General features: G+C 38.7%; 1 protein-coding gene across 1 annotated transcript in view; it reads right to left on the reverse strand.

Moving 5' to 3' along the window:
• The window catches only part of adad1 (adenosine deaminase domain containing 1 (testis-specific)), a 29245-nt gene that overhangs the window by 5052 nt on the left and 12136 nt on the right, over positions 1 to 12057 (reverse strand). The window contains exons 8-9 of the mRNA XM_056237032.1: positions 10643 to 10875; positions 2885 to 3119 (exon numbers count right to left, since the gene is read on the reverse strand). Coding sequence (XP_056093007.1) covers positions 2885 to 3119; positions 10643 to 10875 — 468 coding nt within the window. The remainder of the gene's footprint in view (positions 1 to 2884; positions 3120 to 10642; positions 10876 to 12057) is intronic.

The following is a 12057-nucleotide window of genomic DNA, read 5'->3' on the forward strand; positions in this document are numbered from 1 at the left end:
ATTTATTACTTTCTTTGTGTTGGGGCCAGTAAAAATTGAATCAATGAAATCAGTGCAGTGTTTCCCCTACAATGTATTTAGCAGCGGCGCAGCGCCGCCACTGGATTTTCAGCGCCGCTGCAAAACCTTCACATGATCAGTAATATCACGACCTTCACTTACACACCTAAAAACACTGAGACATGGCGACCGCCGGCGCTGCTAATGCGGTGGCTCTGAATCCACTTGTTGACAAGAAAGGAGGAAAGAGCCACATATGGAAATATTTTCGATTAGGCTAATGTCATGTTGCCATAAGGGGCCGTTCACATAGCGCGTTTTTCTGCGCGTGCAAATTCGTTATTTCAAATGTAGGCGCATGGGAAGCGCGCTCGTTTTTTCCAGGCCGCCTCCGTTCATGGTTGCATTGCAACGACAGACGCAAGCGCTTTTGGAAAGGAGAAATAGGCGCTCTCCATGAGGACGAGGAAGAATCAGCAAAGAATTAATTGATTTCTAGCCCTTGCATTAGCTTTACTACTAGATATATTTATGGAGATGAGAAATAAAAAGCCGCACTGTACAGCTATGATCAGCTGTTCGGCCAAGCTTTCGATATTGTTACGGAAAGGCCGAAGCTGATCAGTTGGTTTTTGTCACATGGCCTGTTGAGATGAGATGTTTTCATCTCGCCACGTGCGCCTACAATTGAAATAACGAATTTGTGCGCAAAAAACGCGATATTTGAACGGCCCCTAAAGTGGACTCGGGTGCGGTTGTATCGGGGTAGTTTTGCGAGTAGGAGTACATGAGCACAGTATTGGACCGACACCCGAGTAGGCTACTGTTTAACTCATTATTAGTCCATCAGAAAAGCAATTGTAGGCTTATTCTTGGCTGGATAACTCTTAGCAGGTTTAAAAAGCCTTTTAAAATTAAATATGAACACAGTTTTGGATTAAATAAAAGTACAGTCAAGTCAAATAAAACACGTTTTATCTCCTGTATTGTTTGGTAACACTACAATAAGACACCATTCATTAACATTACTTAATGCGTTATCTATCAACACATTGAGTGAACAATATATGAATTAATTATTTACAACATGAATTAATGTTTGTAAATGTTATTTAATACAAACACTTGATTGTTCATGTTTGTTCACTTCATTCATTGTGCATTAAATAATGTTAACATAAAACTTTTGATAGAAAAATTAAGGTGTTCACAGATTGGGTGTGGCCTTTGCCATTAAGATAAAATTTTCAATAAAATCTAAATGATCTTTTTCTGAGTTGTGCCATTTCATTTTTCCCCTATCAATATCTACCTTATAGCTGAAAATTAACACAAAACAAAAAAGTGAAACATCCTGTCTAAAATTATAAAATGAAGGTTTCTGTTTGTGACCAGTTCAAGGTACGTGCTGCAATAATCATGCCTTGAATCTGTTGATGGTATGTCATATTTGTATGTCTCAAAATGTCCATTCCACAAAACTTGCCAGAAGTCATGGTTTAAGTCATGGGTTATTTTTAAAAACAAATTCTTCCGGAGGTACATGCCCCCGGACCCCCCCACGCGCGACTTGGTAACATCCTCCAGCACGTGACAGCACCGCTGCTGGAAAATATTCTAGGGGAAACACTGCAGTGAATCGAAAATCAAATCCAATTGAGATTTTGTGAATTGGAATCGAATCGGGACATCTGAATCAATACCCAGTAGGGGTGGAACGGTACACAGAAGTCACGGTTCGGTTCATACCTCGGTTCAGACATCACGGTTCGGTACGATTTCGGTACAATGGAGTGAATAGCAAAACAAAAAGGCAGAAGGCTTTTTTATAAATGTCTTAAGCCTTGTATTTTTTATATACGTTTTATTAATAAAGGCATAGAACCAGTTTATTTGTAGTGCACCGACAGTAGTTTTATATAATTAGTTTATTAATTAAATTATTAAAAAGACGAAAAGACCATGAGATATGTTTGGTAATTGTACCTGAATGAATTTAAAATTAATTTGCTATTTCAGATCAATATATTTGTTTTCCTTCATTTTAATTAACCCTAACTTTATTCTCATCTGAATGATAAATAATTGATTTCCGTATAAAATAATACTACCATTAAAAACTTTTGTTAACAGTTGTAGGTTACAGTTTGACATGAGTTTAGAGTGTGACAAAAGCACAATGTTGTGTTTTATTGCAAGTGTACACAAATATAAGTAAACAATTTGCCGTTTTAATGATGTCCTGTATGAAAAAAATGACGGAGTATGTTTTTATGTTACCACTGTTCGATCGCCCGTGCCTCTGTCACACACACACACACACTATTCAATCGCGCGATTCGCGCCCGCGCCTCTCTCTCTCTCTCGCACGCGCACGCACACACACACACTCTGTTCGATAGCGCGATTTGCGCCCGCGCGTCTCTCTCTCTCTCTCTCTCTCTCTCTCTCTCTCTCTCTCTCTCTCTCTCTCTCTCTCTCTCTCTCTCTCTCTCTCTCTCTCTCTCTCTCTCTCTCTCTCTCTCTCTCTCTCTCTCTCTCTCTCTCTCTCTCTCTCTCTCTCTCTCTCTCTCTCTCTCTCTCTCACACACACACACACACTCCAGCATTGCAATCTTGATCGCAGCCTGTTCATTGCTGCGTTCACAGTCACACCAAAAGCGAATAGAGCGAAATTTATCGCTATTTAAGAGGGTTTTTTTTTTATTTGTACCGTGTATTCTCGGTGCAAATTCGTGCACCGAACCGTGACGCCCGTACCGTTTCGGTTCAATACGAATACATGTACCGTTCCACCCCTAATACCCAGCCCTAATGAGAATAACCAATAAGAAGCATAAAACATCTGGATGCATTAAAGTCATGAGAAGCATATGGCACTCACTCTTCGGTAGACTTTCCCTCCAGAGCACTGACCATCTCCATCATAAGGTCTCCTTGGCTCCAGTTAAGACTAAGGGACCTCTGGGTAGGGTGTGTGTCTGGAGGCATGGCCGAGGACACCAGGCTGATGTGTGGCCGGTAGACGCAGTAGTACAAGGGAAGTGCTGAGGTGATGCCATCAACACGCTGGTTCACGGCCATCTCTATACCACGAGTGTCACTGCAGCTGCCGTCACCTGAGCACATCAAGGATACCAGGAACAAACTGCATTAACAGCACCTGGACTAATGGTTTTTATTTTTTGATTTATTTTTTAGGGGTGTGACGATACCCTCATGTCACGATTCCATACATATCACGATACTGAACTCACGATACGATATTATTGCGATACTCCAAGACATAGTAAAAGGTTAACAAAAAATGTACTGTTGATTAAAATGCTAAATATGATATTAAATTGTGGTTTTAAATGAATATGCTTGCACTCTGTCACTGACTAGATACATTTAAAATAAATGTAGGCCACTTTTTACTGGTAACATAAGACATTTGGCATTATTAGGACCCACAAATATTCCCCCATTGCATTATTATACATTATAATCAACATTATATATAGTAGTTTAAAGGCACACTGCGGAACTTTTGGCCACTAGTGGCGCTCGACCTGTAACTTTCACGTCTAGCGTCCCTAGAGGCCACAAGCTCCGCAGCACTGTCGCAAAAGTCAACAAAAAGTCAACCGGTCCGCCCATAGACAGTGGGTCAGCCTCCCGTGTCTTTAGATTGTGTGTGCTTGCAGTGTTTGAGGCGGGCAGCCTGGCCGCGCTCGATTCCCTTATAGCAGTCTGCTGAGAGAGAGCGAGCGGCTTAGTGCTAACATGTCTGTGAGTGAATGTGGGCGCGGGACGGCGGGCACATTTACTGCACTAAAATCACCGTCGGCCTGAGCTGACTGTAACTTATGTGTGTTGGTTTCGTTTTACAGAAACCGTGGGACATGTTGTGTGTAGTGTTTGTGGGCACTGAGTCGTGGGAACGTTCACTACATTTAATGTACATTTGACATGAGTCGATTTTATTTGTGCGAGCCCTGCACTGTGGCGGGCTGTGTTTGTGTGTAGAAATGAACAATGGGCTGTGGGCATTTTATTACACTCATAACACCATCGGCTGTGGCCGGAATACCAGAAAATACTACACTGCTTATATGATTTATCTGTGTCACCTTGGAAACGGCATTTGTGTGCAGGCAAGCGTTAGCATCGGTCGGGCACCCATCCTCCTCCTGTAGCTCACGCCAGCGAGCGAACGCTGGACCAATGGTGATCCTCGTCCTGGCTTTTCATTTGTCACTATGCCTTTTTCTTTTTTTTAGTGTCCTCTGACAAAACCTTTGCCTTCTTCCTTGTAGCTGTTGGTTCGGCCATGACGAAAACATACAGACGGCAATCAAACGCGAGTTGAGCACTCACGTCAGAATCTGAGGAAGTTGTGGGTGGTGGGGGAAGTGACGTATGCCGTAAAGCGGTCGAATTTTGTAGTTCTTTTTGTGCTCGGGTTCCTACCCGAACCCCGAAGTTACATATTGCTAGGAAAAGCGATACAGACACCTTCAGGCTTCGGCAGACGTGTCATTCAACCTATTGTAAGTCGATGTACCATCTCAATGGGTTTTGGTAATATATTATAAAGGTTGAAAAGTTCCACAGTGTGCCTTTAATGTAGTCTAAAACTTTTTTTTGTATTGCGATATATTGTGGCACGATATTAGCCTGGGAAAACCCAGACAACTTCCGGCAAATTTAGATTTGCTCTGAAAGCTAGTCTGGCAAAGAGCTCATTCAAGCCCATTTCCAATCCGCCGAAATCGAGGCACCAATCAGAAGCGTCGGGGCGGGCTTTACAGGATGACGACAGCGCTGGGATTTTGAAGCAGATTTTGTAGCCGACATTACAAAGATGGATGCCGCCGTCGAACATCACTCGTTCCAATCAGCTATCGCGTCTGTTTTAAGCCATTTGAACGTTTCCTTTTAGTTAAAAACCGAGCAAAGAACAACACTCGGAGATGTGTCTCCGCCGCTCTGCATACGTCATCTCCTTCATCGCTCTGATTGGTTTAGGTCTATCCGCGACGTCCGTTGGTGACGCCCCTCTGGAAATGATTTGTCTATGACGCTTTGCCAGACCATAACTCAGTTACAACTGAGAATGGTCTGGTTTTAACCAGGCTAGCACGATATATTATTACACCCCTATTATTTTTTAAAGAGGACCTATTATGCTTTTTCACGTGTTTATCTTTCTTTACTGTGTAATGTTGTTTAAGGATGAAAAAGCTCTGCAAAGATACAAAGTCCCTCCAGCGCGAGTTCTTCTCTATATCAGTGCGTGACGTTCCTGTTTCCCTCAAACGCCTCCCATTGTAGTCTTGAGTTTTCTTCTGGGAACGAACACTAATATACCGTAAACTGTCTGCTGTCAACAGAAGAGGCTTTAAAGGGGTCAGAAATCCAAATTCCCTTGATCTTATAACATATATAAGAGGTCATTGTACTAGAAAAAACATTTTATTACACTGTCACTATCGCTGTTATTACAGATAGTTTGACCTTTCCTGAGTATGTATGCGTTTTTAACCTAAATCACAAAATAGTCCATCTATGAAGGATGTAGGCTGTCAAACATTTATAATAAACTGTTGGCTTTTGGCCAATCATATCAGTGGTACTTCCGAGTCTACAATCAGCCACGCCTATTTAAACCATGTGTTTCGATGAGGGGGGTCAAAACAGGACAAAAAATAGCCTATTACTTCTAAATTAAGATTTATTTATTTTTTATGTAAAAACCTTGGTATCATTATAAGTGGACCAAAATAAAATAAAAAGGCAGTTCATGACAGTTTAAGGGCTCACTGCGGTTCTATGCCGAAAAGCTTGATGGTTAAATGTTTGAAAATGAATTAAGAGAGCAAAATATTAGTATTGTAATTTTGCAGATACATTGTAAAATAAAATTATTGTTATATATTTTTTTAAATACTCTTTTTTATTTTACAGTGAAACACTGCAATATTAATTAGGGCTGTCAATGTGAACACGTTAAAGCATGCGATTATTTCAAAATAATGGCAATAATTGTTAAAATATTATAACACAAATAAATTACTGAAGCACATTTAAATGCATCATTAAAGTAATATACGTCACGCAGTTAGATGATCTTGGGAATCCGGCGTTTATCACACTGAGCATGATCTGCAATGGCGCAAGCATCTGTAACCCTGGTATGTGGAAATTTCTATTCTAACCCTTTAGTCCGGGAAAATGTTCCATCCAATAATCCAGTAATTAAAGTTTTGATGGATGAGGATTGCAATCAAGGTAAAGACAATTGCAGTGACATACCGGAGTCGTACAGTATGCAGTGCACTGTGTGTGTGTATCGATGCACTGATTGCTCTTTTTATTTATGCACCTTAAGACACGTTTCACTATATACACGTTGTTTCCACACACATTCAGGATAGTGTTTTTATCTGTCATGTTTATGTCATGTTGCTGTGTTTAGTAATTCTGAATGGATCCGTGTCTGTAGTAGGCTTTTTTGGGGGGCATTTCAATGTGGTCCTGTTCAGTATCGCAACTTGACTTGTCTAAAATGTAAACACGGTCTTTGCTGTTGCACCGTACACATAATGTATACTGAATTCTGGAAAGATTGTATTAATGGGTGCTTTGGTGTGCATACATTTATTAATTATATGGACTTCTTATATAATTTGGTTATTTGGTGTCCTTTTGGAGTCTTTTTTGGAAAGTCGAACGTCGAAATGAAAACCACCATTCTGATGCTGGATATAGCAAATGATGACAAAATGAACGTGTTAAACAAGATAAATGGTGGATGCTTAATTTCTTGATAAGTGTGTGATTAATCGCATTTCAAAATTGTAATTTATTGACAGCTGATATATTTCAGTGCTAGTCTCAGCATAAAAAGTATGAGAGAAGGGGTTTCTTTTTTCTGCAAGAATGTACAACATCCATTTTTCTTATCATATACCATTAGACTAGAATGTGATACATTATTCTGTATGTATTACATTCCTTAAGGGGGTCATATAATGGTGCATGCACTTTTACAAGTTGATTGTACTGAAATGTGTGTTGGCAGTGCCTGTACACAACCATCATATAATGATAAAAATCCATCCAGTGGTTTTGTTTTAATCTCCTTATATGTTTTCCCCTGCCTCAAATCGAGCCGTTCGACCGTGTGACGTCACACGCTCGGAAGCCCCTCCCACGATTGTTGATTGACAGGAGCGTCTCAACACAGACCCGCCCTCGCGGGTGAGATCAGCTCCATGAGAGAGCTGTCAATCATAGTCTGCGCGGACCGGCGCGGTCATTGTTGATATGCTGGAGCACTGTCTATGAGCAGAATGGCGTCTAAGCGATTGTGGTGTTCTGTTCTTGGGTGTAATAACGAACACAGTCATTTTAATGTTCCTAAATCCGAACCGCTGAAGACGCAGTGGCTGAGTTTGTTTTCGAAGGGAATATTCCCCACGAGCAACGTCAATGCTTTCATATTTGCGCGAATCATTTCTCACCAGACTGCTTTATAGACGAGGATCAGTATAAAGCTGGATTTGCTAAGCTGCTGCTCATGAAAAATGGATCGGTAGCTGCTACCAGATATTCGTGTTCCTGCTGAATCTCCAGAAGAACGGAAGTGAGTGTAACGTTTTATTAAACTTTATATTAATATATTAATCTTTGCAAATCGCTAGCTGCACGCTTCACAATGAATGCGTCTAAGGTTTACACTCAGGGTACATTACGGCATGTTTTCTATGTATGACGTTCTCAATATAATTCATAATCCCACGTTTATACTGAACAACGCGTTATGGTTATTGAGTTACAAATGCGCCAGAGCTCTGGTGTACGCACAGAACAGAGAGGCGGAGTCAGCAAAGCTCATTATCATTTAAAGTCATATGCACTGAAACGGCGTGCTGAAAACAGAGCTGTTTTTGACCAGGTAAAATAAGTGTTTTCTTACAATACTAATGAGAATTTTTAATTAAAGTATATTACAAACTTTTAATTTAGACCCTAAAGAATCATATTAGCTTGTACAAAAATGGCATTATATGACCCCTTTAACAATGGTTCAATCTGGTGAAATGTATATCTCATTGGTCCATACTGTGATGCTCCCCTCATATTCAGTCTATATATGACAAATAAAAATTTGACTTGTGCAATCTCCTTCAGCGCTGGGTAAATGTTCATTCAACCACTAATTGATAGGGGTGTAACGATACACAAACCTGACGGTTCGGTTCGTCCCACGGTTTTGAGGTCTCGGTTCGGTTCGGTTCATTTCGGTGGGGTGGGGGGGGTTTAGAAAGCTAAAATTGCTTTTGTTATTTATTAAACAGTGCTTTAATGAACAAATTGTGTCCTTGTCTTTAAATTAATTCAATTACAAGTAAACGTTTCTCAAGGATAACAAAATTATCTGCTAATGCTGTAAACTACAGGCCTTACTTGCACATTACTATAACATTAAAGCTTAACAACAGAGCCTAGACTTTTAGCCTAAATGATATAATAATAATCAACACTCAAATAACAAATTGTATGAAAACATGTAAACTGCACATAAGGCAATTTTTGCATTAACATGTTTTTACTCTAATTTGTTATTGTTATATAATAATTTACACAGTTGTTGTTATTTTCATGACAACTATTTTAAACATACATTAAATAATCAAGATATCATAAACAGGTTAAGTAAAATATAATATATAGGCTAATATATGGCATTTATTTAGTGAAAGAGTTAGCAAACCAGCAAGCTGTGGACACTGAATGACTTGCCTGAGGTAAATATAAAGCTAAGTGAAAAACTAAGCGTTTTATTGACGTATTTCCACTGTTGAAACACTGATTGAGTGTTTACACGAGTTATGATGCCTTTCAGTAAGTATACTGTATCTTTCAACATACCTTCGGGTGTCCATTCATGTTTATTCTGTAACTGAGGAAGAGATGATCCGCATGCATACAGTGATATCTGTCACGCCACATCTAAGAGCGCCAAAACGGCATTTATTGTTTGCATTTCGTGATCAAATAGACATAATTTGAAAGATTACACCTTGCTTATTATCAAAAGTAACAAAACACTGAGCTTTTTGCGATTATATGTGGTTAATGGTGGTTAGGCAACAGCCCTGTATTCGTTGTACACATAACACATGAGGTGCAATGAGCCGGGGCTGGGCGGGGCAGCAGGGGGCGAGGCGTGTTCGGTTCGCCATGAGAGTATCGCGATACGTATCGTGGGTGGTGTATCGCGGTTTTTCGGTTCGGTTCAAATATCGTTACACCCCTACTAATTGAGATACTGAAATAAGGCACATCGGGACCGAAATCTAACAACAGTCCTAGGCCTATCGCGATTATCAATATATCGACTTATCGCACGATGCATATGACCTGACCTCGATATTTTTTGGTGACGCGATATATTGCCAATTATGTTCACATTTTGCCATTCGCGCTGTCATCTTGTCGGCTCTCTGTGTCGGAAGTGAAAGCGGGGCTCTTTTTTATTCACAGATCGGACATTGACAAGCGTTAGTGTTTTCTTGACAACTACAGACAGTTTGGAAGAATAAATCCAAATTAAAAGTCGCAATCCACTGTTCCGGTACATATATAGACCTCACAGTGCGAAATGGTGCACGCTCACAGCTAGTGTTGTTTCCCACGGGACGCGGCAGTCGCGAGTGTTTAATTCATTTTCACAGAGAACGCGTTTTTTCCCCTATTGTCTATGTAAACGGACATGTTTGATTGTTGCACTCACGGCTTTTGCAGCTCAAGTTAAAAGAAGTAAAAATTGTAAAAAAAAAAAAAAAAAAAAACACGCCTCTAGAAAAATCTGTAGAAGGAAAAACTGTGCATTTGCAGGGGGGTTTTCTACTTGTTACTTGTGCACTTTTTGTTAGAAAATGTTTTTTTTTCATGTAGGATATTTATTCTTAATAATTAATAGAATTATTAACAATAAGATAGTTTATTACAATTATTTCTGGGACAATATATCGGCCAAAAAAAATGTGTTATCGTGACAGGCCTAACCAGCCCTAATATTATTATTTTTTTATTTCGTTAATTTTTTTGACCTAATAATTAATAAAAAAATAATAAAATTAAAATGTTTATGTTGGTATATATTACTATATCATTTAAATTTTATATAAACAAATTTTATTTCAGTAATTGTTCAGCATATTTATTTGACAATTATTAAATTAGAAATAAAAAAATGAAATTGAATTATATGGAAAAGATCATTTGAACTTTATTACTGAAAATTGTTAACTGTAAACTGTAAAAGCAGTGCACTCAGTAATCAGTAATCACTAAGAAGAATACATTTTCAAATGAAGACAAGTATAGCACTAATTTTACATAAAGAACCAAGTGAATATGACATGAATACGACATAGCAGCCAACTGGATACAGCGAAGCAGATTTAAATCGTTGATCGTGTCGCTTTCAAAATAAAAGTCCTACTTCCGACACATTGGCCAACCAGAAAAACATACCGCCTGATGCGATAATTAAAAAATGCCAATCATCCAATATATCAGCCTTGGCTATTTATCAGTCGACCCTAGCCTGGATTGTTCGTCGTTGGGCTTTACTCTTACTTACCAATGAAGATGCTGCTCACGTAGACTGGCTCAATGAAGTGGCTCAGTAGCGCCCCCTGGAAGCCCAACACCTGCCACTGCATGATCTTATCGGTGGCGGACATACTGACGACATGCGAGCCCATCTGCTCGTACGAGCTGGAGAACTTGGAGAAGACCTTCCCTTCCACCACCACATGAAGGCCGATCTGATTATTCACCTCCCATGCAGAGATGGACAGAGGATTGAGGCGGCTAGAAAACAAAGGACAACAACTGTGATTTAGTTTAACTAATTCGTACAATTTGTATACCTGATTTCATTTTTGTGAAATGTTTTGCATTCAAAGTTTATGTTTGTGCTATATTTCTTCAAGATAAATGCCACAATGCGTGCATGCACAAATGAGGAATAAAAAAAAGCTCACGCTCGACCAATTAAAAAGAAAATGTTAGATTTTAACCCTATAAAGCCCGTTTCATATTTGATTTGAAAATTTCTTAGGCCTGTAAATGATCTATAAAGCTATAAATCCTGTTGCACAAAATCTACTACATGCTTCTTGTATTGTTTTTTTTTTTATTCTACAAACTTCCACCTTCAGCTCGTGGTTCACGTGTCTTTTTGCTGTAAAACAATAACTTTTATATGGTTAGTAATAGTAATATATTAAGATGAGCATTCACTGGACTGAAGCAACTTAGGTTTACTTGATTATCCATACATTTATTTCTAGAAAAGTCATGTGTAAATGTGAGTATCAAATATAATCATCAGGTTTATTTGTTCATCTCTCAATCATCATTGTATTGCATTATGTTTAAAAAACTATAGAGATTTGATCATACAACTAAACATTTAAATATCATCTTACCAAGACATTGTCAGATATAGAGTGACGACATTTTATTTAAGTATCTGCTATACTGTTATAAAGATGCACTTACATTACAAGCATCATAATTTCATCTTACCTTATGGCCATATAAATATCAGCATCTGCACCAAATTGCATATCTTTTCTCATTTTGTGCCTCTGAATAAAATTGAGCTGTTTTTTCCTCCTCTAGTTTGAGCTCCATATTCTCACTATATCATATGATACTGAACGAAAAACAAATGTGCAAACTTTTTCTTTTAGATTTTGTCTTTCATATGATGTCAGGCTTTACAGGGTTAAAGAAGAGCAGGATACTGGGCCTTCATCAGACCTGACACTTCATTTACAGGTGAAACTCGAAAAATTTGAATATCGTGCAAAAGTTATTTCAGTGATTCAACTTAAAAGGTGAAACTAATATATTATATAGACTCATTACATGCAAAGTGAGATATTTCAAGCCTTTATTTGTTATAATTTTGATGATTATGGATTACAGCTTATGAAAACCTTTTCACAATATTCTTATTTTGAATTTGGGGTTCATAAGCTGTAA

Source organism: Rhinichthys klamathensis, unplaced genomic scaffold (genome assembly GCF_029890125.1).
Source record: "Rhinichthys klamathensis goyatoka isolate OS25496 unplaced genomic scaffold, OSU_Roscu_1.1 h1tg000475l_1, whole genome shotgun sequence".
Classification (NCBI taxonomy): Eukaryota; Metazoa; Chordata; class Actinopteri; order Cypriniformes; family Leuciscidae; genus Rhinichthys; species Rhinichthys klamathensis.